This window comes from Elephantulus edwardii, unplaced genomic scaffold (genome assembly GCF_000299155.1).
Source record: "Elephantulus edwardii isolate Elephantulus edwardi_28Jun2011 unplaced genomic scaffold, EleEdw1.0 scaffold00011, whole genome shotgun sequence".
Lineage (NCBI taxonomy): Eukaryota > Metazoa > Chordata > Mammalia > Macroscelidea > Macroscelididae > Elephantulus > Elephantulus edwardii.
The window spans coordinates 13,662,372-13,677,993 of NW_006399761.1; the positions used below are offsets into that span (position 1 = coordinate 13,662,372).

Genomic DNA, 15,622 nt, shown 5'->3' on the forward strand with positions numbered 1-15,622 from the left:
GAGGGGAAGACCCTCTATGAGATGGATTGATTCGGTGACTGGGGTAATCGGGATGGGTGTGTCAGAGGCAGTGCGGTTGGCGCAGGATAGAGCAGGGTTTTGGGCTGTTGTGCATAGGGTCGCTATGAGTCGCAAACGACTCGACGGCACATAACAACAACAACAACAACAAATGTAAAAAAAAATACCACAAATATTACCCTGTACTCATTTGAGCAGAAATGAAAATATAGTTTTACTTCCTTTCTCAGTAATTAAAAGCAACTGGGGTAGAAATTCTACATAATTTTTTTTCCCCTCATGAAAATACTAGCAAGCTTTAAAATTACTAACAAGTTAGAATTGTATACATTTTTGTATGTGTTTGTGTGTGTGTGTGTGTGTGTGTGTGTGTGTACACCATCATATCAGATCTGACTGGTACAGGAGACTGCTCTTCTGGGAATGCAGTGCAGCTTTTGCCACCAGCCCACCAGAGTTCCCTAGAATTTTATACATTTTATAAATTGTTGCTTCCTTAAGAAGGAAAATTTTTATGATTTAAAATGAATTCACGTAGGAAATACTATTTTAAGAGCCCTTAATTGAAAAATCAGTAGGCTACACAAATATCCCTGGGTAGGGGACGGCGGAAGGGGAGGGAGCGGAAGGCGGTAAAATTCTCTTAATTTTTTTTTACAAAGAAATTGTCTTTTTTATTTATGGGTTTCTCATTCAGGAATAGGGGCTGCTTCATGTTAAACAGGGGTGCTGAGATGAAGGGGAAGGAGAGCCCCGTTTAACACTTTACTGGCGGTCTTGTGTTGAAGCTGCAGGCCTTCTTGTTCAGTTAAGGATAGTAAAATACTCTTAACTTATATAAGATAAATGTAAAATTAGCCCAAACAGCTTAATAAAGAGAAAACCACCATCTCATGTTATCATGGAGAAACCATTCAGTGTGTTGTCTACATTACACAACATGGTACAGACAGTTGTCTTTCAGTCCCATCATTCAATACCGACTCATAGCTGACCCTCCAGCAGGTTTTCAGAGGCTGTAAACTGCGTGAGAGGAGACTGCCCATCTTTCTCTCATGAAGCATCTAGTAGATATGAACCACTGCTCTTTGGATTGCTAGTGCAACTCCTTGTTCATGAAGCCACCAGAGTTTCCATCAGAATTTTGTGCTGCCAGTTTAGTGCCAGAGCAAATACTCTGAATTAATCAGCACTACTGAAAACACCCTTCACAGGGAGCTCTGATGGCTTAGTGGCAAGAAGCAGCACTGCAATCCTGAAGGTGTGTGGTTCGAATCCACCAGCTGCTCTGCTGGAGAAGGAGGGGCAACTTCCTCCTGTGCCAGTTGGATCTGATTTGATGGCGCACAACAAGGAAATAAATAAATACAACCCCCCAAAAAATAAATCCACAAATCACCCTTCACTAATAAAACTGAGGGCTCTTTGGTGGCTAAGTCCACAGTAAATTGTGTTGCTAGGCAAGCTCTGGTGGCCTAGTGGCAAGAAGCTGCACTGTAATCCCAGAGGTGCGTGGTTCAAATTTATCAAATGCTCTGCTGGAAAAGGATGGGCAATCTCCTCCTGTACCTGTCAGATCTGATTTGACGGTACACACAAAAAATAATAAAAGAATAAAATTTTTTAAAAAATTATTTTTAAAAAAATTGTGTTGCTAACCTAAAGTCAGTTGGTTAGAATCCACCAGCAGCTCTGCAGAAAAGAAGATGAACAATTTCCTCCCCTGCAATTTACAGCCTCAAAAATCATGCTGGAGCGTCAGCGGACTCAGCTCCCACTTGCCAGCAGTGAGTGTGGGCTGAGTTTTGAGTCAAGGTGGCATCTAACTCAAGTCAAGTTATGAAGAACCTTCTTCCTGGGTGATTGTTTAATCACTTGTAATGTCTGTGCTGTTCCAGGTTCTGCCCACTGTCATCCAGGATCTCACGGCAGCCTTTCTCGGGTGTGTGAGGCTCTATGTACATTTTATTTTATTATTATTTTTGTGTGTCTGTGTACCGTCAAATCAGATCTGACAGGTACAGGAGGAGATTGTCCTTCCTTTCCCGGCAGAGCATCTGGTGGATTCGAACCATGGGCCTCTGGGATTGCAGTGCAGCTTCTTGCCACTAGGCCACCAGAGCTCCTCTCTATGTACATTTTTAGAAAAGGAACTGCCCCTTTTCTCCCATGGAGCTGCAGCCAGAGTCAACCCTCCCACCTTCTGGTAGCAGCCCAATGCATCATGAGCTGTACCCTCAGGACTCTCAAACAGCTACTTTTGTTGCTATGTACTGTTGAGTCCAAACGGACCCACAGCTGACCCTCCAGCGGGTTTTCAGAGACAGTAAATTGCATGGGAGGAGACTACCCATCTTCTTCCTAAGCAGTTACTGGATTCGAACCATGTGTCCTTGGGACTGCAGCACAGCTTCTTACCACTAGGCCACCAGAGCTCCCTCAACCTCATAGACTCCCTCAAGCTAATAGACCTATTTAAAGCTACAGTCAAGAATTCTCCTTTGGTGTCATCAAAAGTTAGATTAATATAAGACAATCCCTCTTCCCTCCAGGCTTTTTTTAAAGAGAAAAGGTGCTTCTGATCTAAGGAAGATGTGATTTTTTAAATTATCAATAAAAAGAAGAAGTTAGAAGTAAAAGGTGACGGTAAATTCTAAACAGGCTGGTTCCAGTGCTGGGAGCACTCAAATGTCTAACTGAGGCACGACCTTGGGTAAGGCTGGAGGGAGGGGAGAGAACAACAGGGGTACCCACAAAGAGAAATCAAGAAACACTACGGGGGCTGGAAATAGTTGCCCAAGTTTGCGCACCAGCATCACCAGGAGGAGCTACAGCCACACAGTCCACACTGCATTCAGCGTCAGCTGCCAGTGTGAGTCAGCTGCTGTGGGTGACGAGACGCTCAAGTGGAACCAGCCAGGCAGCAGAAGACAGCAGCAAACGCTTCTGACAGTGACCCAGGACACAGAACCAAACATAGGGAAACGGGGTCCTTACCACCAAACGTTTCTGCAAGGTTCACATCGTTTTCACTGATGTCACCCACTCCGAAATGGACTAATTCTAGTTTACACTCGTCTGAAGCATCATAGGTATCGATAATGTCCAAAATGGCTTCGACAGAACCGTCAACATCACCTAAACAAAGTCAAAGTTTTAAGCTGATGTTAACGAGTACAAACAAAAAAATGAAAATCTATTTAAAGCATTAGTTGTTGTTTTTGTTGTCAAGTGCCGTCGAGTCGTAGACAACTCATAGTGACTCTATGAACAAAAGACCTGAACACTTTCATCATTTCCCCAAGTTCACACGGATTCCGGAGGCAAGCTATTTCAGAAGTGGATGCCACTCCTGCTTCCAAGCTTGTTTTAATCGGGGGGCTCCACCAAACACTGTCCACCATGGGTGACCATTATCACATTTGACACATCAGTGTCACAGTGTTCGGCATCACAGCAACCACAAATTACCGCTGTACAGCAAATGGACAGACCAGTGCTATTCCACTTAGAAGAATGTTTGACCAAAGACAATTAAAACCAGGCCTGAGGACCGCAGACTAGAGATAACATTTACTATTAAATCCATTTTTATTTTGGTATAGCACTATCAATATATCAATATCTATCTAATATAATAAAGTATAACAAATCAAAGGCACACTGTAAACAAAACTAAGAAATATATTTTCTGAGAAAAATCATCCCCAAATATTGACATATTTTTTACTTCATTTAAAAGCCCAAACTAATTGTAAGAATAAAGAAAAACATATATTCTAGAAATAAGAATCTTTTAAAAGGTACCTTTAATGATTATAGGAAGTACATGTAAGTCTCTTTCTACTCTTTCTTTTTGCTTTCCGGAGGTGTGTTCCTTTCTCTCCTGGTATTTTAAATACGACCTTTCCTTCCAGTGCACACTGCCGTACTTCTCCCGCGCTTTGCGATGTGCTTCTTGGTGTTCCTTTCGCTTTTCTTCGACTAGTTTAAGATCATCTTTATTTCTCTCCTGTTCCTGCTCATACTTCCTCCAGTTAACAACTTCGTGCGCCCTTGCCTTTATTAGAAAAACAGCAACAACAACACAAAGCAGCCTGGAATTAGACAGAAGCCAACAACCGCTGGGCAGACAGCTTTGCATTTTCCTTCATTGTGAAATTAGCCCAACTCACATACAAAACTAACATTATATTTCATGAATTATATACATTTTGTGTGTGTGTAACTGAAATGATCTATTGTAAAAAACAAAACAAAACAACGTAAAATAAAGTCAGTAGTCAAATTCTAAAATGGCATTGGTAGCCTTTCAGTGCTCTTGTATTCTCGAATTATTTGTTAAAAGTCTTATACTATTCAGTGTAATGTTTAAGAATAATATAAAATGTTTTTCAGTGTAACATTTTATGCTAGGAATCCTTATAGTATATCCAGTACACAGGATCTGATCTTTCTGTACCTCAGATTCCACTTCAAGGATCTCGTCTCCGGCCGCAGGGAGGTCCCTCCAGCCCACTATCCCCACGGGCATGCTGGGGCAGGCCTCCTGCATGGTCCTGCCGTTCTCATCAAACATGGTGCGGACTTTTGCCCAACACTTTCCCGCAACCAAAATTGAGCCTTTCCTCAAAGTTCCTCTTTGAATTATTGCCGTAGTGACTGGACTAAAATGGAAATAAAAGTATACGTTTATTCCTAAGGTTACAGTCAGGAAGTAATTGTGTTTCTTTTGTAAAACTAACATATCTTTAAGAAGTTTAAAAACACACAAATGCACAGAGTGGATTCATCTCATCATCATTTCTCAACAGAAATGGTTTTTCACGCAATGAAACATTTCCTGTAACATTTCATTGAGGGGAGGGGTCAGGAGGCAGAGAGTACTGATGAACACCTAATGCCCTTTCTGTAACAGTATTACACAGTAAGAAGGCTTCTCCGGCTGATACAAAGGGACATTCAAGAAGAGAACATCATTTTCAAGATCTTACTATTTATGGTAAATATGTGTCAGAAAGCTGTACAATGACCAGGGATGATAGAAAAAGAATTGATGTCTTTAAGGAAGGAGCTGGAGAAGAGGATTGAATATACCAGGGACTGCTAGAAGAACAAACAGGTTCGTCCCAAATAGGGTCAGACCAGGCTGCTCCTTAGAAGCAAAGATTCTGAAGCTCCATCTGACATACTTTGGACATGTTGCAAGGAGGGACCGATCAATCCTTGGAGAAGGCCATCATGCTTGAGAGGGTAGAGGGACAGGGCAAGAGAGGAGGACCCTGGATGAGCTGGATTGATTCAGTCACTGGGGTAGTGAAGGTAGGAGTGACAGAGGCAATAAGGTTGGCACGGGATAGAGTTGGTTTCAGGGCTATTGCGTATAGGGTCATTAAGAGTCACAAGTGACTTGACAGCACATAACAATAACAACAATTTACAGTATCAGTAGATAAGGCCATGGAGACCTAGAAAATCTACAATAGAAGCATTGATATTCCACTCCAACTTTTACGTTCCTCTATGACGCACTGCCAACTTAGTCAGTGAAAAAGAAAGGAAATAAAATTTCAAGTCACTCAAATATGACTGCTAGATGCAGGGACGACAGAAGCTATAGTCTACCAAGAATAACCAACATTTTGATGCTTTGTTTGCCAGGAAAATAACATTTTTAAAAAAAAATAAATGCTTTAACAATACTATTTATCAACAACAACAACACAAAACCACCCAAAAATACAAAAAAACCCTAACAAACCAGCAAGCAAAAATCAAGTCAGAAGAATCATAGAAAGGAACTATTTAAAAACTAAGAACTTTAGAAGTCTCACCCTCTTCCTTTGTCTGTGAAAGACTCTATGACAGTGCCTTCCACAGGACCAGTGGGATCGGCCTTCAGTTCCAACATTTCTGCAAGAGCAGTTGTTGCTTCTGCCAAAGCCATCAGGTTATCGCCCTTGAAAAACAACAATCAATGTATCAATGGTCACCATGAGGAGCAAGCGATTCGATGGCACGTAGCAGCAACAACATGAATGTAAATAAATACCACAGTAGAAGAGCAAAAAGATCCTGGATGGTTAAGTATTCTAACCATCAAAGTCATGAATTAACCATTTTAAAAAAGAAAAAGGCAATCAGCCAGAACATTTGAGTAAGGGACAGTTTTCTCAAGGAATAAGTGGTCATTTTTAAAGGACGGTCACTGATGGTACTTGCTAATTCTCTTTCATAAATACAGGCTTCATGTATTCTCTTTTGCCTAAATGTGTTTCTGCAATTTTGTTTTCTTCTCATTAACCTGCTTACCAATGCTATTTCACACTTGAAGAGAGATTACTAGAGAATTGATTTTACTTGTCCATCTGCTTTTCCTAGTATTCCTTTCAACTTGCAGAACACTTACAAAAGGTGGAGCTAGGTTGTTTCTTTGCAAGAAGTCATCACCCTTCATTTCTCTTCAGCCATGAAAACAATGGTCTCATCTTACTTCCCCGATGCTCTCCTCCAACTCTCCCTACCCTTTAACACCTTTCCTTTTGAAAAATGGATTATGTCTTTTGTTAAAAATTTACACAGTAAATTAGATTGCCACTTTATCATTTTGACACAATTAGTTCAGTGACTCTGTCGATACTTTGAACTGTGTGGCAGTGTTCTCACTATTTCTGTTCAGGCCGCTCTACACCCAATAATCAAGTCACTCTGTCTTCCTGCCTCTTCCTCTTTGCTTTAGAGGAAATGCTGACTGTCTGGTCTCAGACAGATATTGTTTTAAGGGAGCACAACACTCATTAAGTGGTTCTGTTTATTTTATGAGCCCATCTATTATTTATATCATGGAATAATTTTGGTTGAATGTTTGAGTAACTCAGGGCAATAGTCTCAGGAGTCCCCAGCCTCTATCTCCATTACTTTATTATTCAAATTGCTACGTACTCAAGAGCAATGATGGAGACTAAGGGGTGCCTGATTCAGGCCATAGTCTTTGTAATTACTTGCTATGCATCAGAGAGCTGGACAATGACTAGAGATGACAGAAGTAGAATTGATGCCTTTGAGTTGTGGTGCTGCAGAAGAGTATTGAATATACCATACACTGTCAGGAGAACAAACAGATTCATCCTGGAGAGGGTTAAATCAGGCTACTCCTTGGAGGCAAGGATTCTGAAGCTTCATCTTACATATTCTGTACATTCTGCAAGGAGGGACCAGTCCTTGGAAAGAAATTTCATGCTTGGAAGGGTGGAGGGACAGTGCAAAAGAAGAAGACCCTTGAGACTGATTGACCTGGTGACTGGGATAATGGGGGTAGGTGTGTCAGAGGCAATAAGATTGGCACAGGATAGAATAGGGTTCATAGCTGTTGTACATAGGGCTGCTATGAGCCACAAGCGACTCGACAGCACATAACAACAACATTAGCTAAGAAGTGGGAATTATTAGGAATTCGAGTCCGGGTCTGTGTGTTTCTGCTATCAGGATCCATCAACTATAACCCTGGTCTGGCAGAGGCAGCGGGCAGCAGCCCGTTCTGGCCCTGCGGTGGATGAGCCTGGGGTTCAGGGAGACCAGTGGTGCCATGGGGTACTTTCTTCTTCGAGTCTCTAGCTCCCTTCCTTTTCTTTTACTCAGAACACACAGAGGCCACCAGTTTTAACTGACATGGTCATTCACTAACTTTTAAGAACCCAGATGCTACTCACCAACCTAGTATGTAGGATATAAACTTTATATGCTGTGTATTACCCCAACTGACCAAGTCGTCTCACAAGACTGTGATTCAAAGCCTTCATAAACCAGTCCTGTGAGGCGTTTGGTATAACTAAGATGTATCAGTGTGGTGCCCATTGTGTACTTTACTGAACATCTATGAAGGGCTATCCTTTCACTGCTGCATAAAACAGTTGTTAATTATAGTCCTGGCATCCCCAAATTATTCACCATATATCCTATGTTCTGTCTTGTAAGAAGAGAATCATTAGATTTAGACTTGAGTCCCCACTGATGAGCTATGTGTCCCTAGATTGATAAAGTGACATTTCTGAGCCTGACTTTGAAGCCATCAGACAGTCACACAAGCTTTCTCTAATACCGACATAATTTTTAAAATGACAATGGAAATAATGCTCTCTGAACATAAAACACGCCGTGTGTGCAGGGCTCGTGTCACCGGCTGGGCTCGTGTCACCGGCCGGGCTCGTGTCACCGGCTGGGCTCGTGTCACCGGCTGGGCTCGTGTCACCGGCCGGGCTCGTGTCACCGGCCGGGCACGTGTCACCGGCCGGGCACGTGTCACCGGCCGGGCTCGTGTCACCGGCCGGGCTCGTGTCACCGGCTGGGCTCGTGTCACCGGCTGGGCTCGTGTGAGGCTGAGCAGCCGCGTTTACCGTAAGCGCAGAGACAGACACTGCTTGGACGTCGCCCCCATAGTCTTCACACACCACATCGTAAGCCAGCAGCTCTTTTTTCACCTTTTCAGGGTCAGCGTCAGCTTTGTCACATTTGTTTATGGCAAGGACAATAGGAACTGAAAGAGGCGGATTTAAGAAAGATGAAAACAATTCAATTTGACGGTACATACACAAAAAATAGTAACATTTAAAAACAAACAAACAAGAAAGATGAAAACAGTGGTCCCTTGAACCCCAGGCATTCCCAGCGAAAGACGGCAGTCTCGTCTTGTGTTCTCACCACTCAGCACCCGGACTTCCCTAACAGAAGTTTTGACAGCCAGCTTTCAAGTTGTTCTACCTACTCTCATCTCTATATGTAAGGATGGTGTCCAGCTGTCAGAATTTAAGAATGCAATTTTAGTCAGACTTCAGTTAAGAACAGACACCTAAAATCAGAAGAACCCTATGTGCGTGGGTAAGTCTGTCTCCAAATATTAAAGCTAATTGGTGGCTATACTTACATACCCTCCAGGGGGGAAATCAAAAGAAGATTTTAAGTCAGTGTCAACAGATCGTTCAGAGGGGAGCTCTGGTGGCCTAGTGGCAAGGAGCGCAACTACAATCCCAGAGGCGCACGGTTCGAATCCACCAGATGCTCTGCCGGGAAAAGGAGGAACAATCTCCTCCTGTACCAGTCAGATCTGATTTGACGGTACACGCACACAAAAATAATAAAATAAAACAAAACAAAACAAAACAAAACAAAAAAACCCCCAGATTGTTCAGGGCTTCTTTTTAAGAACTATTAATATCCCATTCTTATAAAAAAAAATTGAAAAAAACCCAACTTTTCATTCTGGGATGAAACTCGGTATCATGACTACAAATGTTAATATTTAGAGTCATTCTTTATGCATCCATTTAATTCTGTAGTGACTCAGAACAGGTATCTTAACAATAGCTCTAGAATCTTATCAGAATGACCACATGGAATGCTTGGGTGTGTAGTGCTAGTTACTCTAATTTTTAAATGGTGACATAAAGGAGAAGATGAACAAAATCATTGTTTAAAGGTTTTGATAACATACATTTGATCTAAGAACAACATATTTTATGTAGATGAGGAGACAGTTTCTCTCTCCAGAAGAATCCCAGATAAAGGAATCCCGGAATTACAGAGTCACCACCCTGCAACCCCTGATGAAGGCAGGTGACAGCCACAGAGCAGTTAACTAGTCTTCTTCCTACTTTTGTACCTGTTTAAAATTTACCATGACAAGAAGTGTCCCGGGTTTCGGCACTAAAAAAAAGAAGTGTTTTGAAAAGTTTTTTGAGATTATTAAATTTTCACTCCCTATCAATTAAGTGAAGTGGCCAGAAGGAGTTACACTGTGGTCTCTAACCCTGACACTCAATCCTTTGTGCATCTTCTGGGGGAAAAAGAAGTGAACCATATTGACACCTTATCTGCAAAGCTGTTACAATCATCCAGATCTTGTGGTACAAGCTGCACTCAAACATCCCCAAACACAGGCTTCCTGCAGAGCTTCCTGCAGACCCTTTGAAAGCAGCCCCCATGTCCCCCAGCACGGCCGTACCTTGGGCATCTTGGGCGTGCTGAATAGATTCTACCGTTTGCTTCATCACACCGTCATCTGCTGCTACCACCAGTATGACAATGTCAGTGACCTGGGCGCCTCGGGCCCTCATCGCAGAAAAGGCCGCGTGTCCTGGGGTATCAAGAAAGGTGATCTTTTCCCCGGAAGGCAGAGAGACTGTGTAAATAGAAACCCAACATCAGCAAGACACAAAGGTGTGTTTTCTTAAATAAACAAAAAAAAAAAGAATGTAAAGGACATTATCAAAAAGAAACAATAATCCTTCTAAAGAATTCTGTTCTTTCATTTTAATCAGAATAGAGACCATCACTGCACAATAGAATACTGTATCAGTGAGGTCTTAGAATATTTTCTTTTCATCTGACAGCCTCCAGTTGAAAGCCAGCCCATTTGTAGAAGACGCAGTAACTAGTCCTAAATGCGCTGACGTTTATTGTGAGAGAGCAGGGAGTGACAGCCCCATATGGGTCACATTGGGAGTCTCCACATTAACAACCTGCACTGCACCACTTGCTGGGGCACCAAGTCCATTTAGCTAACAGCTGGGAGCTGAGAATTTAGAGTTCAGCAGCCGTGGGTTTGAATCCTGGCTCTGCCACTTCCCCACTGAGCCCTGGGTGACTGACTTCGCAAGATGAAGCATCAACCTTTTCCACTCGAAGGAGGGGTAACAGCCACCTCACAACAAACAAGACAGCGCACAGCCCAGTGCTAGGTGCATGCTAAGATCTCAGGAAGCGGCAGCTTCTACTACCAGCACCGGTTACATGAATGAAAGAATTACAGATCACGCCACTGATAAACGAATTCAGAATTTCAGGCTCATTCAGCCAAACCACAAATGAGCTAGAATAATGAAACCTCACTTTCTGAGAGAAAGTGCAAAATGACCCTTAGACCACCCACCCCACAGTTCACCAGGTCAGTGGCTTTAAGCATCAGCTCTCCCTCTGACTCTGGAGCCGTGAATTTCACCTTTGCTTTAAGAAAGTCCTGAGCGGTTCCCCGAGCACATGGTAAAGTGATTGGCATTCATACCAAGAAAGGCGCCAATGTGCTGAGTGATGCCTCCAGCTTCCATTGCGGCCACTTGAGTTTTTCGAAGTTGGTCAAGTAACGTCGTTTTTCCATGATCAACATGGCCCATTATAGTAACAACTGGGGACCTTGAGGTTAACAAAGCCGGATCTGCCGGGGGCCTACAATTAACAGCAAAGAAGTCTGATTTCCTAAGTATCAAAAAGGCTTTATAACCTGCGAACTGGTTCACAGTCATTTGTGTAAGTTTCCATTAACACCACCATGGGTAACCACTATAGCATCTGACACATCAGTGTCACAGTGTTTAGCACCACAGCAAACATGAGTTACCTCTGTACAGCAAATGGACAGACCAGTGCTATACCACTTAGAAGAATGTTTGACCAAAAACAATTAAAGCCAGGCCTGAGGGCCACAGATTAAAATCACCCACCTTTGGCTTGGTAGCATCCCTTTCTATCCACTAGGCCAACAGAGCTCTCTTATTGCTTTTGTTGTTGTTAGATGCCATTGAGTTGTAGATGACTCATAGCAACCACAGTAAAACCAAACATTCAGCTCTTATTGGACATGATTACCTTCCCTTTCCATACAGATCATGGCTTATGACAGATCGTATAACTACAGTCCACCTCCAACTGACTTCATAAGCAACAAGGAGAACTTGATCACATTTTTAATTTCCATGCATTTAAACACTAAGAAAACTAAGAAAAACAAGTGTTAGTGTTTAACAATAGCCTCAATATTTTGATGCTTTAAGTACTTTAAAGAAGAGTGAGTTGATCCTCCTATGCTCACACATTATTTTAAGTACAAAAGAAGCTTTAATTTAAAGAGCAACACGTTTACATACAAAACTGTGAACGAATCATACAGTCTCCCTCCCCCGATGTACCTGGGTCAGTTTTACCTTCGTACAACATCTTTATTTTCCCTGACTTTGTCTTGTTTTAACTTGTTCCATTTAAATTTCATCCCTGTCTTCTTTATTACTTCTTTGATGCAGGCTTCATCTAAACGTGAGTTGGCTTCTAGAGAATCCAGGTCAATAGTGGTGTTCAGTAAAGCTTCATATACACAATCTGGTCAGAATCAAATGAAACCTTTTAGGATCACTTTCAGCAAGCAAGGTTGTATCATCAACCTAATGCAGCTTGTTGATTAGTCTCCCTCCAATCCAGACACAACATTCTTCTTCTTAAGACTCTAGCATCTCAAGTGATTTGCTCAGCATACAGACTGAACAGGTATGGAGAAATGAAACAGCCCTGATGCACACTTATGTTTTCTTTTAGGCCATGCAGTGTTATCTTGAACTGTCTAGAGAAAAAGCTTCTTCGTCTAGGGACGTACTAATAGTTTAACAAATGTAAATCATTAATTTTTCCTTTTTTCCAAAAGCGCACTTGCCTTGCCATTTTATTTTTTTTTTCTTACAATGAATTTTAATGTCAGGATACAATGGAAGTTTAAAGTTTGTTCTAGTAATCAATCCTAAACTGGCAATAAATACATCAATGGCATAAAGAAATAAAATGCTTTTTAAGTAGCAGTGAAGCTCTTGACTTGCAGGTTAAAAACAGGTTAAAACTTTTAGTCGTTATTACAAATATTTATGTTATCTTACTGACAAAATGAATAGAAAACAGACATCAGAAAGCCAAAGGAAGGGAATGGGTACAAGTATGGCTTCTCAGGGGAAAAGCATTCGGTAGATTTACAACTCGGGTTCACAAATTTCTGAGAAACTTTTCACTCTTGTTTTTCTCATGTGTCATCGAGTTGAAACCAACGCATAGCTGACCCTCCAGTGGGTTGTCAAGAGGCTGCTGATCACATGGGGGGACAATGCCCATCAATCTCCTTGGAGCAGCTGATGCATTTAAACTGCATCCCTTTGGGTTGACAGCACAACTCTTTACCCACTAGGCCACCAGAGCTCTCAAATAAAAGAAAAATCTTAAGAGACATCTATTTCAGCAAAGTTGTTGTTGATTGCCTTCGAGTCAAGCATGAGTCAGAGCGATCCTATGAACAAAAGGCCTGAAGCTCCTCTACAACCATCGACATTTATCAAAGTTCATAGAGTCTCCAGAGGCATGTTGTTTAGGAAGTGGATGCCGCTCCTGCTTTTAGCAAAGAGTCAAGAAATGAATTATGGCTTGTGATCTAAAAAGTATAAAATATTAGAATCACTTCATCTCTTTTCAATTTGCCTGTCTGCTCAGTTCTTTCTTCCTTCAGTGCTTCAACCTTACAGCAAGTCAAGCAGCAGGTGCCCCTCGCCCCACCCTTCTGCTTATAAAGCTGTCGGGCTTACCCAAGTCTCTGTCCATCGCTCGGGCCAGCTCCTCCACAGTCATCCCCAGCCAAACCTCCACCTCCTTCTTAGAGTTCGTCAAAGGTAACAGAGATCTCCTTGGGTTTCCTTCCTAGTAAACATTTTGTGAGAATATGCAAAGAGGAATGAAGTCAATAACGGAAACGGCAACTTTAAAATTTATCCTGGGATATCTACCAAAATGATACCTTCTATTTCTACCAACAAATACTCCCCTAAGCTCTTATATCTTAAGCTAAAAACACCGCATCCGGAAGTCACTGTTATACACTGATACTGAAGTATCACATCCATCAGCCTTGCCAGACAACCAAACATGACGTGTCTTCCTAACAAAGATCTATTCCCTCGACTACAGTATTATGGACTAAAGAGTCCTTAAAGAATAGAATTCTAAAGATGGATTTCTATTCAGGCGTTGTGACCTCATACCCAAGATACAGTAACTCGAAGGGATGTGCACCTACCTTCTTTGTCACTAGAAACCTATACTGAGATAAAGCAGCCCCATTAAGTGTGTCTGTCTGCCAGGGCTGGCCAGGCGGTGGAGCTGTCCATACTGGGTGGCCAGGTCTCCAATGCACCAACGTTCTCCTTTGACGCAGGCTGTGCAGCCGCCTACAAACACCGTGAAATCGCAGCAGATTCTCCAACTTCATCATCTTCTGGTTCATGATTTGCTTGTTAAAACAAAACAAAGTAAAACTTTAAAAGGAACATTTTGCTAAGTACTCAAATCACGTTAACCAATCTTAACTGGAGGTTAGCACACGTTAAGCGTGGTTGCTGGTGTGAGAATGATGACAATGACCCTTATGAACAGTTATAAACTGGACCCTTTCTCTGAAAGAACTAACAGCCTAGCCAACAGCGGGACTCCAGGCTAGACATTACCTAGATACTGGCTCGTATGACCGTGGATGTTAATATCATCACAGAAGGGAGCTCTCGTGATCTAGTCCTAAGGACTTGCTCCGCCAACTCAAACACATGCAGTTTGCATCTACCATCTAGCTACCCTGTGGGAGAAAGATTTGCAACTTCCACCTTTGCCATTTACAGAAAACTCGCTGGCAGGTCAGCTACGGGTCAGTTCCAACTGCACAGCATATAACAACAACAGAAGTGACGTAAGCACGATGCTAAGAGCATTAAGGGTTGGTTTTCATTCAAAATGCACTGACTAAACAATCCACAAGTAGGTGACTTTTCTAAAATGCAAATCTGAATTCATCACGTTTTTGCTTCAGACCCCCCAGTAGGTTCCCTGACTCCCAGCATGAGGTCTACTCCATACCACAACATCCAGAGATTCAGTGTCTGCTCTCTGTTCACCTCTTATTTCACCTCTCACCACACTTATTTCCCTGACTCTTACCACCTAAACCTCTGCTATGCTGACCCAACTGTAATCTCCAGTAGTTTGTCTGAACCTTTGCATATGCTACCTCTACCTGACAAATTCAACGCTTAACCTCTCTCCAAAGGGTTTCCTCCAACAAAAGACATTTTATTATGCGCGAAAGGAACCTCATATATGTGTGTGTGAAGCCCCTCTACAACTACTGACATTTACCAAGGTACATAGAGTTTCCAGAGGCATGTTGTTTACTGGGGGGGAACGAGATATAAAAGAAAGAAATGTGAGCTTATTCTGTGGATAATAGTGGAGAAATGACCTCACCAGGCACCTTGCTTGGAAGTCCACTCTGACATGTACCTGTTATTATTCTCTGCATTGAGCAAGTCACTGGTTTCCTACTAACTTCATTTTTTTGATCTCTGAAAAAAAAAAGGAAAGAAAGTTTTTGAATGTTTGCCCTTTTGTCTTCAAAATAGAAAGGAAGGTATAATAAAAAAATGTATACTTTATTGTCAATCATTTAAAAATGGAAACATGCTGTTGTTATTAGGTGCCATCGAGTTGAGACTACAGCTCACTGTGACTGTATGAACGTTGCCCGATCTGGGCCTTACCCTGTCCTCTGCCAACTCATCATCCCTATCTAAAAGAACAAAGCCTCTACAAAGAAATATAAGCAGCAAAGTGAAATACTTAGATGTTGAAAACTATAAAAAACATTGTTGAAATAAATTTTAAAATATAAAAATAAGTGGGAGGACTTCCTTTGTCCGTGTTTTAAAAGGTTTAATATTGGCAAGATATTGATACTGCCCAAAGCAATCTACAAATTCAG

At 42.0% G+C, this 15,622-nt stretch overlaps 1 protein-coding gene across 1 annotated transcript in view; it reads right to left on the reverse strand.

The window, feature by feature from the left end:
- The window catches only part of MTIF2 (mitochondrial translational initiation factor 2), a 22,175-nt gene extending 8,077 nt beyond the window's left edge, over nt 1–14,098 (reverse strand). The window contains exons 1-10 of the mRNA XM_006881020.1: nt 13,892–14,098; nt 13,404–13,515; nt 11,994–12,165; nt 11,078–11,238; nt 10,019–10,195; nt 8,415–8,554; nt 5,856–5,980; nt 4,484–4,688; nt 3,829–4,081; nt 3,019–3,159 (exon numbers count right to left, since the gene is read on the reverse strand). Of these exons, the coding sequence (XP_006881082.1) occupies nt 3,019–3,159; nt 3,829–4,081; nt 4,484–4,688; nt 5,856–5,980; nt 8,415–8,554; nt 10,019–10,195; nt 11,078–11,238; nt 11,994–12,165; nt 13,404–13,515; nt 13,892–14,098 (1,693 nt within the window). The remainder of the gene's footprint in view (nt 1–3,018; nt 3,160–3,828; nt 4,082–4,483; nt 4,689–5,855; nt 5,981–8,414; nt 8,555–10,018; nt 10,196–11,077; nt 11,239–11,993; nt 12,166–13,403; nt 13,516–13,891) is intronic.
- Between the last annotated feature and the right edge of the window lie 1,524 nt (nt 14,099–15,622).